Source organism: Eubalaena glacialis, chromosome 2 (genome assembly GCF_028564815.1).
Source record: "Eubalaena glacialis isolate mEubGla1 chromosome 2, mEubGla1.1.hap2.+ XY, whole genome shotgun sequence".
Classification (NCBI taxonomy): domain Eukaryota; kingdom Metazoa; phylum Chordata; class Mammalia; order Artiodactyla; family Balaenidae; genus Eubalaena; species Eubalaena glacialis.
The window spans coordinates 128,748,367-128,774,771 of record NC_083717.1 but is presented as its reverse complement, the minus strand read 5'-3'; the positions used below and the strand labels follow the sequence as shown (position 1 = coordinate 128,774,771).

At 36.4% G+C, this 26,405-nt stretch overlaps 1 protein-coding gene across 4 annotated transcripts in view; it reads right to left on the bottom strand.

Annotated features, from left to right (window-relative positions):
* The window catches only part of ARHGAP5 (Rho GTPase activating protein 5), a 78,765-nt gene that overhangs the window by 39,947 nt on the left and 12,413 nt on the right, over window positions 1-26,405 (bottom strand). For 2 of the 4 annotated variants that reach the window (XM_061180762.1, XM_061180761.1), the window contains exons 2-3: window positions 22,314-26,201; window positions 3,221-3,368 (exon numbers count right to left, since the gene is read on the bottom strand). In XM_061180762.1, coding sequence (XP_061036745.1) covers window positions 3,221-3,368; window positions 22,314-26,033 — 3,868 coding nt within the window. In that variant the 5' untranslated portion in view covers window positions 26,034-26,201. The remainder of the gene's footprint in view (window positions 1-3,220; window positions 3,369-22,313; window positions 26,202-26,405) is intronic. The other 2 variants (XM_061180763.1, XM_061180764.1) reach the window with 2 other exon arrangements.

Here is a 26,405-nt window from a genome sequence, read left to right as displayed (position 1 = left end):
ATGACCAAGTGGTGTATGACTAACCCAGGAACGCAAGGTTAGTTTAAAAATCAACATTTAAAAATCAATTAATGGGGTTTCTCTGGTGGCACAGTGGTTAAGATTCCACCTGCCAATACAGGGGACACGGGTTCGTGCCCTGGCCCAGGAAGATCCCACATGCCGCGGAGCAACTAAGCCCATGCGCCACAACTACTGAGCCTGCGCTCTAGAGCCCATGAGTCACAACTACTGAAGCCTGCGTGCCTAGAGCCTGTGCTCCGCAATAAGAGAAGCCACGACAATGAGAAGCCCGTGCACAGCAACGAAGACCCAATGAAGACCCCACAGCCGAAAAAAAAAACCTCAAAAAAAAAATCAATTAATATAATTCACCACATAAACAGACTTTAATAAGAACTCTATGATCATATCAACAGAAGCAGAAAAGCCACATGACAAAATCAACATCCGTTTTGGATAAAAATGCAGCAAACTAAGAATAGAAGGATTGGGACTTTCCTGGTGGTTCAGTGGTAAAGAATCCACCTTCCAATGCAGGGAACACAGGTTCAATCCCTGGTCAGGGAACTAAGATCCCACATGCTGCAGGGCAACTAAAGCCCACATGCCACAACTACTGAGCTCATGTGCCTCAACTAGAGCCCGCGTGCTGCAAACTACAGAGTCCTGGCGCTCTGGAACCTGCACACCACAACTAGAGAAGAGAAAACCTACACGCCACAACTAGAGAGAAGCCCAGGCATCACAATGAAGAGCCCGAGCACCGCAACAAGAAAGATCCCGCGTGCCTCAACGAAGACCCCACGTGCCGCAACTAAAACCCAAAGCAGACTAAAATAAATAAATAAATAAATAAATAATAAAGCTTAAAAAATTAAAAGAGCCAGTGCTTTCTTTAGAAAAATAGAATAGAAGGATACTTTTCAACCTGATAAAGAATATCTACAAAAAACTAAGAGCTAACATCATATGTGACAAAAGACTAGATGTTTTTTGAGGTGATAAAAATGTTCTATATCTTGATTGTGGTGGTGCTTATATGACTAAAGTTATTAAAACTCATACTGTATCATTAAAATTGGTAAATTTTATTGCATGTAAGTTATAACAGTAGAGCTGATTTTAAAAACTTCCACCGTATTTTCTTCAGGGTTGTTTAAAAGAAGGTTAGTCCTCTGAACAAGGGTGTTGATTATATTTACGTTACAAGTTAAACCTTAAACATGGAGATGGCTGCTCCAGTCCATAATGAGAATCTGATATTCAATTCTTAAACAACTGAGAATTTCTGCTAAAATGGATTAGCATTAATCAGTAACAAAATGATACATACTACTACATCAACAAAAGAACTAGCTTTAATCTTTATATAAGTATTCTTATGGTCTTATGGTACCTAAGTATACTTCTAACAAAGCACTTAAATATATAAATTACCTGCCAGTTGGCTGAACTAATTCAAATGTTGCTAAGAATTGAACTAGAATTTTCATTTTATCTTACACTTGGAATTTATTTTCCTCAAGCCAAATCACTCAACTACCACGAAAATATTCAAGAAGTAGGACTTTTTAATTATAAAAATAAATGTACAAAATGCAATCCATTATTACTTTATTGTTATTTTCTAATCACTAAAGAAAAGTCTTTTTGAATTGCTCAGTCATATCCACAAGGCCTAATTATATTACTAGAGAAAATGAGATTTCTTTAACCTCAAAGCAGGTAGCTAATATTATAAGAACCTCTGCATTTCTACTATGCTAAAGATGGACAGAAATACATAAAGAAATTTGCCTAATACTTCTGTTGAAGGAAAAAACAAATGATTGAAGGCATATCCAAATACAGGCTCTATAAGTTAAAATTTATTAACTTAAGGGAGAAGATAGGCTATTTCAACTCTAATACCAGTGGATAACAGGTATTGCCCCATATTCCACTCGTTATTAAAACTGAAAGTTAGGACTTCCCTGGTGGTGCAGTGGTTGAGAATCTGCCTGCTAATGCAGGGAACACGGGTTCGAGCCCTGGTCTGGGAAGATCCCACATGCCGCGGAGCAACTAGGCCCGTGAGCCACAACTACTGAGCCTGCGCGTCTGGAGCCTGTGCTCCGCAACAAGAGAGGCCGCGATAGTGAGAGGCCCACGCACCGCGATGAAGAGTGGCCCCCGCTTGCTGCAACTAGAGGAAGCCCTCGCACAGAAACGAAGACCCAACACAGCCAAATAAATAAATAAATAATAATTAAAGGTGCTAATAATTAAAAAAAAAAAAAACAAAAAACTGTTAGCACTTCTCACCAGACAACCTAATATGTATGTATAGAACTTAGCTGACAGTCAAGATGAAATGGTATGGCGTACATACACCTAAGTAAAAATGAGCTTGATTTTTTGGATAGGACATGGGCATCCTAACTTGTTTATTCTTTAAACAATACTTGTTTATCAAAAGAGGTCATTAAGAATAAATAAAGCTAAAATGAAATTAGCTCATGTTTTCAAACCATTAAATTTTGGAGTCTATTCAAATCACTCAAGTTTCATGGTTAACTTGTATTCATTTTAAATGCACATAAACATAATATTCTGCCTTTATTACCCAACTCTGACTAGTCCAACCCTCAGTAATGGTTTCATCAGACAAAGTAAACATAAGAGCAGGCTTGTTTTTAAAACAGTGAGGATATCTACACACTCCTTACAAATACAACTCAAACCATACAAACCATATTAAGCTAGTGCTGCTGAATAAATAGTAACATCACAAACAAGCTACCTCTTGCACATTCACAAATATTGCTATGAATTTGTAAAAGAAAAATTCACGTGTAAAATGAGTTAAAAAATAGTATTAGACTTAAAATGTTGCAAACATTCAAATTATTGATTTAAATCATATCTATGATTAAACAGTAGCATAATTTAATAACTGAGTTATTCTAAATTCCAGAATAAGGTAAGTTTAACATTTTAGTATTTGACTTAGCCATTTAATAAAGAGAAGTCCAACAAAAGCATGACTGGCTAACAACAAAACTGCTTTCAAATATCAGATGGTTACATCTAGAATTAATACTCAAGATAATCAATCCTAATGAGAACGATACACCTCTTTCAAATTTTAGCTTGAATCAGGAACATTTGACAAACTATTGGTGTAGCAAAAGTGAAATTTTATATCAAACCTCTTGCAATGATACTTCTATCCTACCTGTATCTTCAATAAATTCCACACATTTTTCAACAAATAGTGGTATGGGCTTCTCAGCTGTAACCAGATCCTGGAGGGGCATCCCAAAGTAATTACTTTCCCAATTTCTACGTGTTGGTGGATTGAAGTTCTTAGTTTTCTTTTTCTGCTATAAGAAAACATATTCAAGTTAAAACTATTAAAATTAATTTCCTGCAGAAAAACATTAGTATTAAGCAATGTAAATAAACATTTTGTATCAAAAGATATATTTAAAAGCCATATCCAACCTAAATGTCCATCAATACCGGGTTCATTAAATAAATTCTGCTAGAAGCAGCAACGTGACCAAGAGAAAGAGACAAAAGTGAACAGACAAAAAAATGGCTGAATAGAAGAAACTTTTCCCTTTGGAAAATAACAGAAAACTGGATAGGTAGGGAAATTAGAAAAGATCATTTTTCAATGCCAAGTGAAAAGGAGAAACTAGGAGTAAGCAATGCTCAATGCACAGTTTCAGTGTGGTCTGTTGATTGGTGCATTTGTTATCTGGTCTTTGGAGAAGTTCCAAGTGAGATTTTTGTGCATAGCTGTATTAGTAAGAATATAACATAGCTTTAATTATTGATTATACAATGAAGCTATGCAACTCCATGAGTTTTAATCCCATCATTTTCCCATTTTCTTCCTATCTATTGACTCTATTTCTTAAATATTAAGATAATTTTTATAAAAGAAAGTAACATCCCAGTGGGAAAGGAAATGTTAATTTAGTCTATTAAAAATGTTTTATTAAGCACCCCAAAAAAGATAATTTTTATAAGTAATGGACAAAACATTTTCACAATAATAATAAAAAAAAAATTACGTAAGAATTTTCAAAGTTTAATTTCAATCCTGCATTGGGAGAAAATGGGTTCTTAACCAGGGAGTGAACATTTCAAAAACCTAAGGAAATACTGCCTGGAATTCAACCCTTAAGGAGATTCTAAGTCAGTCTTCCTTAAGTAGGGTGTATTTATATTTGTCATAAGTATTGTTACTGACTTACAAATCACATAAAAACATACCATTTCTAATCAGAAAAGTGTGTGTGGGGGCAGGGAAGGGAACACAGGCAGAGCTTTCAATGCTTAAAGCAACAGTCCTCATTTTAATTTTCAGTTCTTTCCAGAGGAGTCTCTCCTTTGGATGGATTGATCTTTCAATGTGTTCTTCCAAGTTCCAAGTTATGCAACTGATACCTTACATAATCAATCAAGTCCTTTCTTCATTTCAATTTCAGGCTGCTCTACCTAGCAAACTCCCAGATCTCATGAAATCCAACTTCTAAGTCTTCATATATTATCACTCTGATGATACAGATTACATAAACTCTGGTAGGTACAGATTACATACAATATAACTAGTTGTCTGAAATGTTACCAACAAAGCACTGGAATACTTGGTCTGGCTCAAGACGTAGCCCACCAAGTCAAGTAGTGTGGATCTCCTTCCTTACTCCTTAAACAATCCTTCCACTACCACCACCACCAAAACAGAACAATGTGCAAGAAAGTAGAAATGAAGAGACTGTAATTTCAAAGCTGAGGTAGGGATACAGCGACTGGGTCCTCTTCTTTCTCAGGAGCACTAAGGTGCTTTCCAGCCTGCAAACTACTAGCTGCACCATTTGACTACAAAAGTGAAAACTGAGGCAAAGATGGATGTTTTTGTTTAGAGAGATAATACAGTGGTAAAAAAGATTACACTTAAGCAAATTAATGAAAACAGCAATGCCTAGCCTATGGCAGGAGCAACAGGAATAAAAGATCTTAATCTGCAATGACACCTAAAAAACAAAGTTGTAAGAAAAGTAAGCTAGCTAGTCCTAACTCTTCCAATCAACTCTTAAGAATTTCTCTTTTCATATTACCCTTTAGGAACCAATCTAAACTCTGAATACTTCACTAAAATTGGGGGTAGATTTCTCTGGCTTACGCTCAGGGAATATCCATCCCCCAAAGTCCATAAAGTTACAAGGGCAAGTTATTTAATTCTGCAGTTACACCAAGATCAGATTACACCAGTAATCTGAGGCAATGAAATGCTAAGTGGCTTATAGCATGGAATTTCTGGCAAAGTATAAAGGGATAATTTACTAACATATAACTGCCCTGACAGTCAAGTTATAGTTCACATATATTGGGGGGAAAAAAGCATAAAAGGCTTATGTGACTTTACCAATTTTTCTACATTTACACTGGTGCAAAAGAAAACTCTATGTAGGAAAATAGTTTTGAATTAGACATTCCTATATTAGCTCTTATGATGAATAAAAACATATATAACTTTTTTTCTATAAGTTATAGTTCTTAAGCATAAGAATCACTACAGGGAGTTCTTTAAAAATGTGAATTTTGAAAAACTCTACATTATTCTAACATACAACCCTTAGTTAAGAGTTGCTAATCTATAGCTACAAATTTATACCAATTCAAATTAACTTATATTATTTAAAATCTATTTCGTAAATTAAACTAAGGCTAGATGATTACAACTGCTATAAAATCCCATCAAGGTTCTCTGAAATGCAAGAAAAAGTTGAGGCATACGGTTATTTGGTCATTTATATCTATAGCTTTTGATGAACCAACAGTCAGAAATGGCAGGTCCCAATAAATAATTATGCCAGCAGGAAAACAGGATCTGATTTATGATAATCCAACTTTTGATTCATTACTACATTCATACAAATCTTAATTTCTGCTTAAATACAAATACCCATGGTCTTTTTTTCCTGGCCACTTAGGCAAATCTCATGTCTGCAAAAGCATATCCAGTAAAATAAACATTCTATTTCACAAATAATATAAACAATGTTATCAGTTAAGTGTCCAGTGGATATTAAAAACTATCATTAGTATAAGTAAACAGGACCAGGAAAAGGCATATAAATAGCTCTTTACAGAATCTGCTCTTCCACTTCAGCAATATCAGCAACACAACAAAGGAGAGCATCTAAGCAACATCCTCAAATATTCAATAAATACTATTGATACAATCAATAACACTGAAAAAAACAATACCTCAATTGCTTCATATGTAACCAACAAACAAGAAAAACTTAAGTAGCAAAAAACAGTTGAGGAGGCTTTCAAAGAATAAATCCAGGAAACAAGAAATTCTGGACTTCTCTATTCTCTTAAATTTATGATGGGATTCTTGAAATAAAAGATTAAAGAAGAAATGAGACAACCAGAGGCAAAATGTAAAGAAAGTGAAGAAAAAAACCCATTAAAGAAATGAATACCTCTTTAGTAAAAGACTCAATATGATTGAAAAGATCAGAATAAAGTAGAAAAGATCATCAGAGTTCTCTTTTCTACTATATCATTTCTTTGACACACGCCAAAAAATACTTTTGCTCCCATTTTTAAAAGAAGTCTTAATCTTCTTCTCTCTGCTAGCTACTGCTCCAGAATTCTACTCCCTTTTGCAGAACAAACTCTACATAAATCATCTATACTAGCTGTCTCCAATTCCTCTCCTTCCATTCCCTCTTATATGTACTTATATTAGTATATCACTCTCATCACTCCACTAAATCTGCTCTTATTAAGTTCACGAATGATTGTTTTGCAATAGGCAGTTCTCAGCTCTCATCTTACTTAACTTTTCAGCAGTCACTCTCTTCAGTGAACTTCAGGAGACGACCTCTATTATCTCACTTGTTCTCCCCTTATTAGTCTCCTTAGCTTGTACCTCCTCGGCAACCTTGTAATACTGTGAATACCCCAGGCCTCAGTCCCTGCCCTTTTTTCTCAATATCTATAATCACTCTCTTGGTAATGTCATCCATATGCTGCTAACCCAAATTAATACCGCCAGCTCAGCTCTTTCTCCTGAACTCCAGACTCATTTGAAACCTTCTACCTGACTCTTCACTTGAATGTCTAAGAGATATTTCTGTCTTAATGTGCAAAACTGAACTCCTGATGATTTCCTTAAAATGAGCTCTATCTTCAGCCTTCTACATCTCAGTTGCTGGCAATTCCATCCTTTCAGCTGCCAGGCTAAAATCTTGGAGTCATCTTTGATCCCTCTTATTTTCTCACACCCGACTTCCAAATCTATGAGATCTTAACCATCTTCACCGCTAATTCCCTGGTCCATACAGCTATCACCATTTCACATATGTAGATTACTGCGTTGACTGCTCAATCAATCCTCCCTGCTTCTACCACCATTCTCTACATACCGTTCTCAATAAAGCACCCAGAATGATAGTGACCCACAAATAACAGCCTTCAAGGCCATATATAATCTAGCATGCTTTGAACTCGGCTTCTATATATTCTGACCTCATTTTCCTCTACTTTCTCCATCATTTTACTCCCTTTCCTTACTTCCTTGTGCGAGTAAGTTACACAGCTTACTTGTTTTTTTAGCATGTGACACATGCTCCTAACTTAGGACTTTTGCACTGGCTGTTCCCTTTACCTTCTCAATGAGGCCTACATTGACTAATAAGCATTGTAATCTATGGCCTGTCTTTCTCTAACTACTGCCCAGTACTTCTAATCCCTCTTACACTGCTTTTCCTACCCACAACACTATATAAATGTTCTCATATATCACCATCATCATCATTATTATTTTGGTGTACGCCTGCTACAATTTAAGCTCCACACAAGGGCACGGATTTTTATCTGCTTTGTTCATTAACATACTCCAATGCTCTGGAATTCTGCTTGTGAAAAAGAGAAAAGTGCAAAGACAGTCGAGGTCTCTTCTGAAATAATGAATTTAATTTGTAGATTGAATGATCTCACCATGCACCAGGAAAGATAAACAAATAGGAGTAAACCATCAAGTTATAGACATATGCTGCTGAACTCAGTAAGCTTCAAAAATCTTAAAAGCATATAGGCAGAAGAAACCAATGACCAACAAAGGAGGGAAAATATCAGGCTAGCCTCAAAGTTCTCACGAAAACTTGGGAAGTCAGAAGACTCTTCTATGTGAATATTCATGGGAAAAAGATTTGTCAAAGATTCTTTATTTAGCCAACATGTCATCCAAATGTGTGTAACAAGCAACTACAGATTTTTTTAAGTTCTCAAATATGTAATAGTTAATATTTAAATTATAGCACTCTCAAACTGCCTTCTTAAAAATCCTAAACACATAATGAAACATCATCGGGCGGAGACGGGGCATGGAGGGATAAATTAGGAGCTTCGGATCAACATATACACACTATTATATAGAAAACACATAACCAACATGGACCTACTGTATAGCACAGGGAACTATACGCAATGTTTTGTAATAATCTACAAGGGAAAAGAATCTGAAAAAGAATAACTAGTAGTTCCTTTATTTCTCTCTCTTTTTTTGCTGATGAAGAATAAAAATAGATAACAAGAAAAAAGCAAACTAAAAAATAAATGTAAATGGATTAAGATCAGATCAGCTATAAAAGACTCTCAGACTTGGTACAAAACTAAACAGAGGGACTTCCCTAGTGGCACAGTCGTTAAGAATCTGCCTGCCAATGCAGGGGACACAGGTTTGAGCCCTGGTCCGGGAAGGTCCCACATACCACAGACCAAGTAAGCCCGTTTGCCACAACTACTGAAGCCCATGCGCCTAGAGCCTGTGCTCTGCAACAAGAGAAGCCACCGCAATGAGAAGCTCGCGCACCACAACGAAGAGAAGCCTCCGCTTGCTGCAACTAGAGAAAGCCCTCGCGCAGCAGCGAAGACCCAATGCAGCCAAAAACAAACAAACAAACAAATTTATTTAAAAAAACACAAAAAACAAAAAACTAAATGTGACTAACCACATGCCATTTAAACAGACTCCTAAAAATTGAAAACAAAATGATGGAAAAAGTAAAGATTTTTTTTGTTTTTACAAGAGCAAGGTTAACATTGCAGCTGTCTTCAAAGCAAAAAGCTTTGAACTATACAAAAGAGACTCACTTGACAATTATCTAGAATTCAATCCACCAAGTAGCAGAAACAAAGTATAGCAGAAATATGTACCTCTATGGAAACAGAATAAGAAATTTTAAATGATCTCCTTTAGTCCTTGTCAGATCAAGTACACCAAAATTAATGACAATAAAGACGAATTAAGAAGGTTGATTTTAACAGATTTACATATACTGATATATGTTACAGTTTAAGAACAGGATAAATAGTGTAATTCCATTCCATCAAAATAAATCATTTCTGTTAATATTACAGCAAAACTTAAAAAACAAATACCAAACTATTGACAACAATACCCTTAAATTTAGAGCAGGGTAGATAGAGAAAGAAAGAGAAAGAAAAGACTGGGGGGAGGTTATACAGAATTTTCACTGTAAGTTGTACATTTCCTTTTGTAAAGGGAGTACTTTTTGAAAAGATAAAGATCACTTGTGTAACCAGAAAAAAATCAAGATTTAAAAAATTATGTCTATGAGGGACTTCCCTGGTGGCACAGTGGTTAAGAATCCACCTGCCAATGCAGGGGACATGGGTTCAAACCCTGATCCGGGAAGATCCCACATGCCGCGGAGCAACGAAGCCCGTGCACCACAACTACTGAGCCTGCGCTCTGGAGCCCGCGAGCTACAACTACTGAGCCCGCGTGCCACAGCTACTGAAGCCCGTGTGCTTAGAGCCCGTGCTCCGCAACAAGAGAAGCCACCACAATGAGAAGCCCACACACCACAACGAAGAGTAGTCCCTGCTTGCCGCAACTAGAGAAAGCCTGCACGCAGCAACGAAGACCCAACACAGCCAAAAACAGATTAATTAATTTAAAAATTTATGTCTATGATATATAAACTTTAATCCTCTTTTCAAAAAGGAAAGAAATAGGCAATCAAATTTCTCCCCAATGGCTTCCAATTTGAGTTTTCTCTGGTCCCGATATACTCTGTCCCACACTCAAGAGATTCTCAACGTATCACAGCATGCTAAAAAATTCTGAGAAGTTGTGCAATTAAAGAAGCTCAACACAGCCAAAAATAAATTAATTAATTTAAAAAAAATCAGCTATACTTCAATTTTAAAAATTAAAAAAAAAAAAGGAAACTCATGTAACTACAAGCACTACCTACCCTCTCTCTTCCTAATGTCCTCAACTCACATGTCACTGGAAAAGACACATAGGAATTCCCTTTTCTTCAGTTATACCTATAACCAACCCACATATGTATCTCTACCCTGATTCATCTTTTCCTTCCTATGACTGTAGTATCCCCTGTTCATACAAGCCAATATCCCCTCGCCTCTTCTTTCATAGCATCAATCTGTCCCTCTCCTGGGTCATTCTTATGATATACAAATATAATATCTCTAATTTTTAAAAACAAACATGAAAAAACCCTCTTTTGATCCCATATTGAACTCTAGCTACTGACCCAAATCTTGCTCCCTTTCATAGAAACACTTCTTGAAGATGTCATCTACATCTATCTCTACTTTTCACATCCCATTCACTCTTCACCCTGCTTCCACCTGGCTTTCTCTCCCATTCCACTAAACTGCTTGTCAAGATCAGATACTTCCACACTATCAAATCAAAAGGAAACTTTTCATTCCTCTTGAGCTCTCAGCAACATTCTTTCTTGATCACTTCCTCCTTAAACACTTGCTCTCTTGGCTCCCATGTCACTACTCTTTACCAGTTTTTCCTCTTTGCTCACCAGGGATTCATTTTTCTGTCTTTCTTTTTTTTTTTAACATCTTCATTGGAGTATAATTGCTTTACAATGGTGTGTTAGTTTCTGCTTTATAACAAAGTGAATCAGCTATACATATATATATATCCCAATATCTCCTCCCTCTTGCATCTCCCTCCCACCCTCCCTATCCCACCTCTCTAGATGGTCACAAAGCACGGAGCTGATCTCCCTGTGCTATGTGGCTGCTTCCCACTAGCAATCTATTTTACATCTGGTAGTATATATAAGTCCATGTCACTCTCTCACTTCGTCCCAGCTTACCCTTCCCCCTCCCCGTGTCCTCAAGTCCATTCTCTATGTCTGCATCTTTATTCCTGTCGTCCTGCCCCTAGGTTCTACATAACCTTTTTTTTTTTTTTGATTCCATATATATGTGTTAGCACACGGTATTTGTTTTTCTCTTTCTGACTTACTTCACTCTGTATGACAGTCTCTAGGTCCATCCACCTCACTACAAATAACCCAATTTCGTTTCTTTTTATGGCTGAGTAATATTCCATCGTATATATGTGCCACATCTTCTTTATCCATTCATCTGTCGATGGACACTTAGGTTGCTTCCATGTCCTGGCTATTGTAAATAGAGCTGCAATGAACGTTGTGGTACGTGACTCTTTTTGAATTATGGTTTTCTCAGGGTATATGCCCGGTAGTGGGATCGGTTTCACCTGCCAACAAGTCTTCCTGGTCTACCCAAACTCACTTCTGAGCCACTCCCTTCTTCTCTAGCTATTCTCTGTCCTTACGTGAATTTATCTAAACTCATAACTTTCAATCCTTTTATATCCTGGTAAGTCTTCCTCTAAATACCAGATTCATAAGCTAACTTTTATACTTCCACTGGGATGTCAACATAGATATTTTAAACATAATATAAAAAGCACAAAACAGATGTCTTGAGTCTCTCTGGTCTGAAACCTTTCACCCTTAACCTTCTTCACTATCTCAGTAAATCTAAATCTACCCAGTTGCTTAAACCATAAATTTAGGAATCAGCCTTGATTTTCCCTTACTCTCCACAGCGAATGCATAAGAAGCCCTGTTGGTATGACTTCCAAAATACTCTAGAAACTGTCCACTTTTCCTTTTTAGTACCTATAACTTGGCATGATGTTTAGCATATGGTTGGTTCTCAGTCAACACTAACAGCAGCAAACAAAGTTATAAACAGGAACCAGAGAAAGCCTTTACCATATAAGATTTCTGTTAATAAACATACGAAATACTGTTAGTTTATTTACCAGTTATGCAAACAGTTTCATTATACCTAATTTTTTTTTCCTACAGGAGTCATTATATAGATGTACCTAAGCTTAAGCATCTGAACCTAATAAAATCAGGATTCATACAAAATAATGATTCTTATCATAAAACTACAAGAAGAATTAAATAGCCAACTCTATGTGAAATCATTTGGATATAAGGTAATGTACTTTCAACAGTGTGTAAGAACTGAGCATTTACCATGTGTGTAACATCATGCTAGGTATTGTGCAGGATAGGATACACAAACCTACACATGTGAAAAACTGCATAGAGTACACACACGCGCGCGTGCGTGCACACACTCACAAGTACAAGCAAACCTGGGGGAATTTAAAGATCTGCGGGTCACATTAATGTCAATACCCTGTTTGTGATATTTTACCAGTTTTGCAAATGTTACCTTTGCGGGAAACTGGGCAAAGGGTGCATGGAATCTCTCTGCATTATTTCTTACAATGGTATGTCCATCTACAATTACCTCAAATTAAAACGATTTTTTTAAAAAAAGGTCATTGCAATAATCCAAGTAAGAAGTTATGATAGCCTCAACTAAGACTGTGACAATGAAATGGAAACATGTTTTACAGCAGAATAAAGATCAGACAAGTAAGATAAATAGCAAGAGCACGTAGCTTTGACCCACAGTACCTCCTTCCTGAAAATACATTCTTACCCAATCATGGTGAGGATAGGGAAGTGATATCTATGACCTGTGAGGAAAAACCTGCCTTTCTTAATGAGCAAGTACAAACAAGCCTTGTATGACTGACTTCTAGAATCTCACAGGAATTTCATTAAAGACCACATTTGGCTACACGGGGTTTCTCAACTTCAGTATTACTGACATTTTGAATTGCAGGGTGTTTAGCAGCATCCCTGGCCTCAATCCAACAGATACCAGTAGCAACTCCTCACCTGACTTGTGACAGCCAAAAATGTCTCCAGGTATTGCCAGATGCTCCCTGCAGGTCAAAATTGACCCTGGTTGAGAACCATTGCGCTAGGCTAATAAAATCAAGGACTAAGAACTCAAGTTTGGGAGATGGCTACAGATATAGCCCTGGGAAGTCTGAGACTTTAACTTAAAAAAAAAAGTCAATACATAATTCAAGATAGAGAATCACTACTGTATGGTACACAAAGATGAATGATAATCATAACTGCCTTCAAAAAGCTTACAATGTAGTAAGAAAAACAAAACTTACTAAACTACAAAGCAATAAATAAATAAAACTACTATAAAGTGATTACTTTATGTGGGAAGAATAAGTATTACACCATAGCATAACACATCAACATAAGAAAGAAGTTTTTAGAGTCAGTACTCCATGAAGGTCTACTTAATCCTTTTTTTTTTTTTTAATTTTTTTTAATTCTCTAAAAGCTGTTAGGTGCTGGATGTTGTGAATGCTCTTTCAGACCCTTTAACCTAACACTAGGTGAAAAGAGGGAAGAGAAAATAACTGAGGGCAAATAAATGTGGTCTGGGTTCTTGTATACATGTATCAGACAAACTGGTTCCTGCACTGATTCATCTCTAAGATGACACCTTCCTATAAAGCATTTCAACATATATTATCTACCTGGCAGGTATTTCATTAATGCCATTAACAACTTTACTAACAAAATATTAAACCTGGAGTCACCTGGAGAGGGTCTTAGCAAAACATCTAGCTATTCAAGTTAAGGATGAGTAGATTTCTTCCCAACTTCCCTAAAAATATTTTTTCAAGTGTATTCAAATCAAAGTAAGTTTTATATTATACCCAGCATTTCATTCTTAAAACCATTATTTCTCCCTTTGCTTCCCATGTCATCTGTTAGGTTCTTTCTATCACTCTAAAGATTACCAATCAGAGCATCAGTAAAGAATGAGACAAATTCAAGCGTGTTCTTCTCTTCTCTTACATCAACAGAGGTTCTAGAGTCCATATATACTTTAGAAAGTATAAATGATACCCTTAAAATGCCACTAAAATTTTGTGAACGTGCATTTTTCCAGGAAAAATACCCAAACCTTTCCTCAGATTTTCGAAGGCTAAGAACAATTTCCAAAAAGCTCAGAACAACTACACACACATACACAAACAAACATATGCAAGGTGTACCTTTATATGGACAAAGTTAGATACTAACTCAAGATCACTTTTGTCACACCCTTATATTTTGTTGTAAGAACTGTAAAATCAGATATTACTACTTTTAAAAAGCAGTCCTAGGGGCTTCCCTGGTGGCGCAGTGGTTGAGAATCTGCCTGCTAATGCAGAGGACACGGGTTCGAGCCCTGGTCTGGGAAGATCCCACATGCCGCGGAGCAACTAGGCCTGTGAGCCACAACTACTGAGCCTGCGCGTCTGGAGCCTGTGCTCCGCAACAAGAGAGGCCACGATAGTGAGAGGCCCGTGCACCGCGATGAAGAGTGGCCCCCGCTTGCCGCAACTAGAGAAAGCCCTAGCACAGAAACGAAGACCCAGCATAGCAATAAATAAATAAAAAAAATAAATCTTTAAAAAAAAAAAAAAAAGCAGTCCTCCTTCCGCTGAGGTTTCTCTTAACACAGTCATAGATTAAGCCCTATTGAGGACTCTTTCAACACATCAGCTGAGATGACAAGAAAACATTAGAAAGCCGAAAATCATAAAACTATACCTACTGTGGAAATAACTCTTCTAGGTTTGAGTGGGATGATCTGTAGTATATACATTTTTGGAGCACATAAAATTGACAACCCTATAAACTCACTTATAAGTCTTGGAATAGTAACAATTGGCCATTGATATAAAATTATAGTAAGAACACAGTATTCTATGTTATAGAGGTAAAGTGCCTCCTTGATATATTAACTAAATATAGTCTAACAATTAATATAATGAATGTGCTGCAGAAGAGTAATTTCAATAATTTGTGCTATGCCAGTTTTTGCTAAACATTCAACACGCTGTTTTGAAAGCTAAGAAAAAACACAAAGTTTGAATAGAAAGCCACACTGAAGACATTTACATTTGCTTTTAAATTAGTGAAAACAACCATACCACTGACATAATCATTTAAATTGAGTCTTATTAGAACACATCAGTCAAAATACACTTTAAAAACTAACCATCTCGTTACATTTCATTCTGAATTTGAAGAGTAATAGATCATGGTCAACCCAACAGCACAGAACAAATTCAAAGAAACAGCAAATAGTAAAATGCAGGCAGAAATACTCACATTATATATCCACACTTACGTCATACCATAAATTGATGTTGCCAGCACCAGAAATGCTACTAAAGAAACCAATTTTAACTTTATGAGAAATTTCAGAAACACCTTAGAACTAATCAATCAGAGGTAGACCATATTTAGCCAATATGAAAGCAATAAAAATCGTTACTAAGACTCCTAAGTAAATGCTTTCCAAATGAAATGAGAGATATGAAAGAACCAGAAGTTTTACTAACCTTGATGAAAATATAAAATATGTTTAATTTTCACCAAAATCAAATGTACTAGACTGAATTCCTGAGAGCAGAGCCCATGACCAAGTCATCCCTGTATGCTTAGCTTTGGACAGTGTTCAGGCATAGAAGGCATTCAGTAAGATGCTTGTTGAATAAAACAACAGTTTCCTTGAGTCAAAATAAATGTAATTATTTAAAAAAACACATAAATGGTTCTTTCATTACCACTACAAAAACAAAGCTATATACTCCTACTGACTTCAACTGATCATAGTACAACATACTATGCTAGGCCACAGAGATCAACTATAAACAACATATAAATCTAGCCTGCATTAGACACTGCAGTTTTCATCCCTTAGAAATTACCTGAATTTGGGGGAAGCCAACCTCACCCAGAGCTCTAAAGGCTCAGGCCTACATTCAATAGCATAATTCTCCACCCCTGGCCAGACTTTACTGGTCAGGAATGGATATAAGACCCAACTCATGGCAATGAGGCTGGAAAAGATGCTGGTTGAGGAATCTTGGAAAGCAGTTTTCTCATTCTTCTGATTGTACTTCCTTTATAAAAGTGACCCTCACTCTCTCCCCTAAGGAAGTGTCTGCAAGGTAATAACGTATATAATGGGCACCCTATTATCAACTGCCCAGAAATATAACCAAGGTACTCCCCCAAAAATAGGTGAAAAATAGAAAACCTGAAACTGTCGAGCAGTTCAAGACTTTGTTAAACGACTTAGCTCATTAAACAAAGTGCAAACTATCTATCTGTATCTGATCTGTAAGTATTGCTCTTCCTATAGTAAGCTCTTTAAGCATCCAATTTTTATTTAGCCTTAATTATAACTCTTTCAAGAACCTCAGATGTGAACACTGACAGTTAAGTGACTGTCAAGAGGTTAAGTGTTATACACTAAAAATAAAAAGCAAACTTACCCTATAACTTATACATTTTGATATAGACAAACAGCAGTTCATCACAGACATATTTTCATATATTTCATTACTTTTATATCTGGAATGAACAATCTATAAATCAAGAGAAAATTCTGGTCACCACTGTTTGGCTGACAGTATTTTCAAAAGGCATTTTACTTAATAAAGACTGTAGGTTCTAGAAGTCAGAAGTCAAACAATTCTAAACTTAAGATTTACTATACTCTAAAGGATCTACCCTATTAACAGCTTGGTATCAATTCACTATCTACTAATATTAAATTAACATCTTCGACTCAATATATACATATAGATATCTCTTCAGTTTTTTGAAGAAAACATACCTATTTTGGTATTCTTCCCTAAACAGGCTCCAAACCCTAGTATAATGGCTAAAGCAGCAGAATCTTCTAAGATACTATCTGATAGAGGGGTTTAATAAGAAGGGACCAATAAAATACAGAGATAATAATGACTGGATGGAACATTTGAGAGTAAAATAGGAGTTGGTAGTTGCTAATATAAATAAGAGGATGAAAAGATTCATGACCTGGAAATAAGACAGGAAAACAATTTTAAAGAAAAGCTCAAAATGAAAAATCATTAGAATACCAGGTTATTCTAATGCACCACAAAATTCACAAAGTATTCTGCTATTTACTATCTGAATCAAGCTGACAGCACTGAAATGGACACTGAAGAAAAAACAAACTAGCTTAAACACAAGTATACCTCACTTCATTGAATGGATGTTAACAACTGGCAATTTTATCAATACAACTCAAATTTTCTCATTCAGTTCATTCTCTTAAGCACTATTTTTCAAGCACCTGTTAAGTTACGAAGTCAATTCAGTAGGTCACAACCACCACCTCTTTTTTCACTGCAATAGACTAGAAAATCAAAATAACTTATAAAGTAGGTATTGTTTTGCAAGATTTCCTTTACATAGAAATATTTATGTCTATAACAGGTCATGACTTAAGAAAATCCTTGCAAATCAAGAAATGTCTTAGGGGTTTTGTTCCCACAACTAACACTAAACTCATTTTGGGGTATAGAACAAAAGATAATTAAGCATAAAGCCTTCTCTGATTGGCAGGAATGACAACTAAAGCCCACATTAAGAGAAACAGATCTTTGAGCTTTCCTTAGATGCCACTAATGCACAAAAGTTATAATTTTCCAATATCAAGGAATCTGAGAAAATATTCCTAGACTATAGTTCTCATCTTGGAGTCAAAGAATGAAGGTAAAGAGAATGAACTTTTCTCTTAGAGAGAGAAAAAAAAAAGAAGTAGTACATAAATTCAGGATCAGAAATCACAGGAGTATTTAATTTAAAAATGAGTCAGGAGACTAATCCAGCAAATGGGACAAAGGACTATTCTGAAATACAGAGTATACTGGGATATTTCAGGCCTGAAGCACACTATAATAGCATTTATTGAGCACTGCTGTATGTCAGGCACTTGAGACACACAGTTCCAATTTCTACCACAATTCCAAGGGAAACATTATAATTCCTAATTTACAGGTGAGGGAATGAGCTAAGAAAGGGTAAGTGGTCTATTTTTACTCTCCCTACCTTTAAGGATCCTCTGCTCCTTGGCTATTCAACATTGGTCTAGGCTGTGTTAGGCACTCCTCTGTATTCACTCCCTAGGTCATTTCATCTACTGCCATCTCTACTTCATTGTCTCCTAAATACATATCTCCAACTCAGACCTCTTCTCTGAGGACCTATATACCTAACTGCCTATTTGACATCTCCACTTGAACTCTAAAAGTTTTAATTTCCATCCCTCCACTCCACACCTGGCAAATTTCCAATGCTCTACGTCAGGAACAGCATCATCACTGATTAAGCTGCACAAGCTAGAAACCAAGGAGATATCCTTCCTATCTCTTTCATCATCTTTACTCTTCCCCCACATATGCAATACGTTATCAAATCTTATGTATTTTAAGTATTTCTCAAATCCATCCCATTCTATCCATTGCCACCACTCTCCCTCCCCACTCCAACTATTCAAAGCTTTTATCATATCGCTTAAACTACTGTAAATGCCTACTGGTCTTCTGTATCACTCAACCCATACTCCATACTGAAACCCAGTGATTTCAGATCCACTAACTCTGTTAATTTCAATTTACTCTTAGGCTAAATAACAAAAATTCCTAACAGTGCTAAAAAGGTCTGCATCTAGTCCGTAGTCTCAAATCTCTCCTTGTATTATTCTCTCCCACAGATCAGGTATCAGCAAACTATGGCCTAGGGGACCAATCCACCCTGCTGCCTGTTTTTAAAAATAGCCATACTGGGCTTCCCTGGTGGCGCAGTGGCTAAGAATCCGCCTGTGGATGCAGGGGACACGGGTTCGTGCCCTGGCCCAGGAAGATCCCACATGCCGCGGAGCAACTAAGCCCCTGCGCCACAACCACTGAGCCTGCGCTCTAGAGCCCGCAAGCCACAACTACTGAGCCCGCGTGCCCCAACTACTGAAGCCCGCGTGCCTAGAGCCCGTGCTCCGCAACAAGAGAAGCCCCCACTCACCACAACTAGAGAAAAGCACGCACGCAGCAACAAAGACCCAACACAGCCAAAAATAAATAAATAAATAAAAAGAAGCCATACTCATTCATCTACATATTGTCCATGCCTGCTTTTTTTACAGATCTGAGCAATTATAATACAGGAGGTATTACCTTCAAAGTCTCAAATATTTATTATCTTGCTCTTTACAGAAAGTTTGCCAACGACAGCTTTAGATCAATGACTAGCCACAGTGACCTCCTTTAAGAACATGCACATTCTATTCATTCAGCATTAAATATTCTTCCATCCACCCAACCATTCCCCTAAGTAAGTCCTATTCATCTATCAGATCTGACAAAATGACAAGTCTCAGAGAAGCCTTTACTCACCCTTGTAGACCAGTATATCCCAATTCAGATTAGCCACATTTCAAGTGTTCAACAGCCTCACATGGCTTGGAAGGACAGCTCCAAGTCAGAGGTCTGTGTATTTGGGAGCACTCTGTTCTGTTTTACTGGTAAATGTGCCTGTCTCTGAGCCAACAGCACATTATGTTAAATACTAAAGTTTTACATTATCTGATAGAATAAGCACATATATCATCACCACTCTACCTCTGCCTTTCTTCTTCAGAAGTGTCCTGGCTATTCAATATTTGGTTTTACTATTTACTCTTCCATATTTGTATTAGAATCAGTGCAAAATTTCTTGAAAAATCTTTGACACTTTGAATGAAACAACACTGAATCTAGAGATAAGTCTGAACAGCAATAACTTCTTTATGATAAGCCATATTCATGGACAGGAAGGCAATAGTTACTCCATTTATTTAGATCTTCTTTAATGTCTTACAATAAAGTTTTATAGTTTTCCACACGGAGGTTTGCACATGATGTTACAATTACTCCCAGGCACTTGATTATCTGCCATGCTTTCATAAATGGTGTCTCCTCTGATTATGTTTTCTAGTTGTTTACTGCTGATGTACAGAGATGCAACTGACAATCACTTTTATTAATACTAATAATTTATCTGTAGATACTTTTTGGCTTTTACATAGGCAATCATATCATCAGCCAAGAGTGACAATTTTGTTTCTTCCTTTCCAATGCTCATCCTTTTAATTTTTTTTCTTATCATACTGCTTTAACTAGGATCTCAGTATAATACCAACTGGAAGTGGTGATGGTGTGTACATTCTGTCTTGTTCCTGGTTGAAAAGGGAATCCATTTCCCTAATTAGGATGATGCTTGTTGTAGATTTCACTTGTTTGCATATTTATAGATACCTTTTCTCAAGTAAGTTCCCATCTGTTCATAATTTAGTAGCTTTCTCATGAATTAAATTTTATCAAGTGCTTTTTATATACATTGTTGGATTTTTTTTTTTTTTGGTATTATATATTCACAATCCCTTAAGTAAAACCCTTAGGGTAAGATATTTTAGAATTCAGAAAATTTTAGTCATCATCCCTACTGTACAGTACAAAAAACGTCTATTAGGTAACAACCCCAATAAACTGTGGGTCAGTACCTGTATTCAAATACATTAATACACTTGCAGTGAACTATATGGATATTCACTCTAAATAAGACAATGCTTATATGTAGCCTCACACATTAGTTCAAGTCAGGTTTTCCCACCAAGAACAGGGTAAATCAGATTATGCTGCCAAGTTCTAAACAAACTTTTGGTTTTCAGAGGTTACTGGATTTCAAAATTGCAGTTAAGGGTCTGTAGACCTGAACTTTATTTAGAATTTTTGCATGTGCACTCATAAGTAAAATGGGACTATAATTTTCCTTTCTTATATTATCCTTGACTGGTTCTGGAATTAAGAATAGATAACTTCAGAGAATGAATTAAAGAATGTATTATCCTATTCTATTTTCTGGATTTGTAGAACATTGGAATGATCTGTTCCTTAAAAAGTCTCCTGTAAAATTACCTGGGTCTGGTATTTTTATGGCAAGATGTAACTACTACTTCATGATTTATTTAATAGTTACAGGATTATTCTAAACTTTCTTGTCGAGGAGTTTAACTTTGTTTAAACTTTCAAATTTGTTGACATAAAATTGTTGATAGTATTCTCTACTATCTTATTAATCTGATCTATCTGTAATTATACTCCCCTTTTCATTTTCAGTATTTATGCCTTCTCTTTTTATCTGATCAATCTTGCCAGATCTTTGTCTGTAATTTTCTAGTCTAAAAAACGTTAACCATCATCTGAGCCGACAGTGAGCTGTAATCTTTTTGCAACGGCAACATCAAAGATCACTGATCACCATAACAAATATAATAATAATTTAAAAGTTTGGAATATTGCGAGAATTACCAAAATGTAACATGGAAGCAAGTAAGAAGTAAGCAAATGCTATTGGAAAAATGGTGCTGATGAAGACTTGCTTGTTGCAGGGTTGCTAAAAACCTTCAATTTGTAAAAAATGCAGTATCTGAGAAGCACAGAAAGCAAACTGCAATAAAACAAGCTATGCCAATGTATCAAATTAATATTGCAAAACTGGTAGATCAAAAGGGAAAAACAGACAAATGGGATGCTTACAGACAAACAGAAAAAAATGAACAAAATCCGGCTTCCCTGGTGGCACAGTGGTTGAGAATCTGCCTGCTAATGCAGGGGACATGGGTTCGAGCCCTGGTTTGGGAAGATCCCACATGCCACGGAACAACTAGGCCCGTGAGCCACAACTACTGAGCCTGTGCGTCTGGAGCCTGTGCTCCGCAACGAGAGGCCACGATAGTGAGAGGCCCGCGCACCGCAATGAAGAGTGGCCCCCGCTTGCCACAACTAGAGAAAGCCCTCGCACAGAAACGAAGACCCAACACAGCCAAAAATAAAAATAAATAAATTTTTAAAAAAAATCACTTTATATCTGAGTTTCTGCAGAGAGAATACACATATTCAGCTAGAACTTTTATGCTGAAGAATATGAAATCAAACTTCCACCCCAAATAAGATAAAGCATAATAAAATGTAATAAGTAACAAAAAATAATCTGCCCTCACAAAATACTCAGAAAATTTAAAAGAGCTGTCAATTATATTTACTGAATGACACAGGCAGCCTAAGTTCTCACTGATGTCAAATCCATTCTCTTAAAAAATAATAATTTTTTAAAAGTCAAAAGCAAACATCTTTAGAAACATTATGAACCATACATTAAACTTACCTTTTTATCTTCTTTTACTTTGTGGGTTTTCTTCTTCATTTTCTTATCATCTAACTCCTGGTCTGAAGTGATTGCAGGATTATCAATACCACCTTTCCAAGTTTCAACAGGAGAAAGAAGTGGATCTTCTTCACTTCCACGATGTCTTCCTTTTCTTTTTGTTTTAGAAGTGGTGAAAGCTTCATCATCACTTGCATCTGAATGCGTTCTTCTGTAGTATGACTTGGCTTTACTGAATAGGGTTTTAGATTTGTATTTGTATTTTGAAGGTCTCCGTTCCCCAAGACTTTTTGAGATTCTATCAGAAAATCCATTTTCTTCATCTCCTTGGGTGTTATTCACAAATGAGTTTCGAATTTTAATAATGCGATTCTGACTATCATCTGGGACAACATATATCTCATCAGAATAGCCCTTCTGTTTGAAAATTGTATCAATGGGTTCTGAATAGTTATCTGAAGGATCCATATCTTCAGGATGTGCCAAAGGCACCCGGGAGGTCTGTTTTCTTGGATTTTTACCAATACCAGCTTCAATTGTTTTTAAAAGGTTTGGATCCAACTTTTTCACATTTGTCTTAGGTACAACTGGTTTAGGTTTAATAGGTGGAGGCACTTTATGGTTGCGTTCATGGTCATGACAGTTTGGTGTGCTGTGAATAGGATATTCATTTCCTTCCAAATCTAATCTATATCTGGAACGGTCACTAGGCGTTGGAAGCAACTGTACATCATCCCCAATTGGACTATAAGGAGGTGGTGCTTCTGTATCATCATCTGAATCAGGGTAGCTGTTATAGGGAAAACAGTCTCTGGGAGATGGCAGGAAAACATCTTCACTTTGATGGGTTGATTCTCTTGTATTATCAGATAAATAGGAATTTTCTATCATATTTTTTTTCTCTAGAACGTCACTGAAAAACAGTGTAAAGACCTCAGTTTGCCGATGATACTGAGATAAAGAATACAGTGCTGTAAATTTAGCAGTGATCTCAGTTGCAATGTGTTCTCCTTCAGTCATTAACTCTTTGATGGCTTCATTTTCAAAAAAGTCTGCTTGGCTGTCAGTAACTGCCACCAGCTGTACAGGAATGGTGTCCTGAACTTCTGACAGAAATGCTCGAAGCATTCCCATTGATGCTTTCCGTTTGGCAGAATAAACTAATATATACCCATGAACCAGTTCATCTTTCCTTACTCCAATTGAGGAATGGTATGATAATATTGTGATCTGTATTCGCCTCCTTTTTTCACCAATGATTTTATCAAGCATTAGTGAATTATTCTGTCCAGCTTGAGCAGCACTGCAAGAATGAGAATCAAGGAAGGGTGAAAGAATAAGATCCACACTAAATGGATCACCACACATGGCACACATGACAATTCTCAAGTCAGCTTCTGATACATCCTTATTGGTGGGAACTGGGCTCACCACATCTAAATTATGTTTAACTGATTCTAATACTCCTCTTAGAGCTTGCTTTATTTGGGTTTCATTAAATTTACGAGGATATGTACCAGCAGGTACATCTACAAAAGGACATTGTAACTTGTTTGCCAACTGTTGCCCTTGGTGCCTGAGAATTGGTAGATTCTTAGTAACAGAATCTCTCTGATTAGCCAGAATTAATGTAAATGGAAGGTTAGCCATATACTTATCTTTTCTGATCTGAGAAGCTTCCGTTCTTATTTTTCCGATAAATTCCCCAATAAAATTCAGTGACTCAATGGAATTAAATACACAGAAGCACCCATGTGGTTTAAAGGCAGCAGTCCACAACTGACTCAAAAAGTAAGGCGACTTGGCATCAACGGGCCGAAGATCAAGTTCATAAATTTTTCCATCTAAGGCATACTCATCATCAGTGGATTGTGTCCTTATCTCATTTGCTAGTTCTTGGGAAAGGCCATCCTTCCCTAAAATGAAAAGGTTAACTTTATCTATATTGGTACTATCATGATACAACCGTAAGCGGCCATGATCCAACTGCAAAAGACTGCTGGCAAGTAACTGCTCTACTTTAATGTCTGTACAGTTTTGGCCACTAAGACATGTTTCTTTAGTGGGATGATAAACAAATCCTATATGCTTAAGTAGAAGAGACTCCCTATCAGGTGCAAGTTTCTGTAAAGCTTTGTATCTAGGTTCTTCACTCAAAACTGTATGAATTTCACTCATTTTATCTGAACTAGGTGTTGCATTAAGATCTAAATCATAAAAAAGTTCAGAATGTTCAAAAAGCATTTCCTGAAACTCTTCTTTGGCTTTTTCAACTATTTCTCGCTGATGCCTACCATACACCTCTTTGCTATCAGCCTCAGTGATATATTTGAAGGCTTCATCCTCCATAACAAAGCACATAACTTCCTCCCATGGCTGCCCAGGTGAAATAAACTGAATTTTTTCCAAAGTCTTCTTGAATTTTTCCTTCATTTCTACCCTCCTCTTCTCTGATATTAGATGTTGTACATGGTTCTGATAGACTTTTTCAGCTTCTAAAGTGCTCAGGAGGTCAAATGGGATCCGTCTATCATTAATTTTGTCTATATGGTCAGTTTCATCCCAAGGTGTTTTTTCTAGCACCACAAAACATAACTGAAAATCTGCTCTCTTTTCCATTAACTTCAAAGCTTCTGACCAATTCAAATGTTCAATCTCTTCTAGGTTTGGCAAAAGAGTGTTAAAAGCTCTTGGTAAAGTATTTATATATTCTTCTCTTCTTTTTCTTATATGTTCCTGTTTAAGTTGTTCTATATGTTTTGAGAATGTATTTCTGGCCTTTCTTGTTCCCTCTAAGTTGATGTATTCTTCATAATCAGGATGATTTTTCAATTTGTTACTAACAGTTTTCCAAGTTGCATGATAATCTCTCACAGTCTGCACAAGTTTTTCAAACTTATCTGTTGCTGTGACAACAAGTTGTCTCTGCGTTTTATAAGCATCCAGATAGGGAATAATTTTAGGCTTGCCACGAGTTTTATCCAGCATTTGTACCAGTGCAGTGAAACATGTCTCAATGTTGACATTAAATCGTGCAGATGTTTCCACTACAAGAAGGTTCTTTTTGTTTGAAGCAAATGCCTGAACTTCTCTAAGATAATGATCCACACATTCATCACATTTAGTTGCTGCTATTATTACAGGTTTTTTTGATTTTGATAGTTGGACAAAAAGGTTATTTACAAATTTAAGTTGATCATCAAACTTCCTATTGCATCCCTGACTTACGTCAATGCACAATAAAAATCCATCTACATTGAGCTTCCCTTCAGGCATCTGCTTCTGTTCAAAGTCTTGCTCCAAGCCTAGTTGATCAGTGCAAATGTACATTAGTTTTTCTGCTGACTGCAATTTAGAGGCAGCTGCACGTTTTATATATGGTTGCAAATTCGTACTCCGATGAGGCAAGAAAGTCTGGTCATCAATGAACTCAGTTTGTTCAATGACATGAATTTTGCATTCTACTGCATCTTCACCACTCTGTGTTATGTCACCCCAGTACAAAAAGTGATCATTGTTTACTACTCGTCCTCCAAAGTCAATGGTGCTAAGCACAGAAGTATGCTCTGGATAATATTCATCTGCTTTTGAGCGTACAAATCTATTGCACAAACAAGACTTTCCAACTCCACAGTTACCTTTGTCTTTTTCAGTCCCAGACAGTCCAACTACACTGATGGTATAGGATGGGGGGCGAGGCTCTTTGTTTTTTGCCATCATAACTCTCTTGTCATGTCTCTACATTCATAAAGATAACCAGATATACTTCTCATTCTGAAAATAAAATCATCTCAAAATACAGATCCCGAATTTCAGAACTATATTTGGTTCTTTGTATTTCCCTCATTTCTGTGCAGAAAGGTCTTCAAGATCATATGGATCATCTTCCTAGAAAGAGAAAAAGGACAAATCTTAATCATGAATTACACATGTCAAATTATATACATATTAAAGATGTTCATAACAAAGCACCAGACAAGTTAACAATGTTACATGTATTTTAAGAAATCACCAAAGACAGTTTATGATTTACTGTTATAAATGCAAGATGACCTCAAAATTTAAGGCAAATCTAACAACTAAAAAAACTAA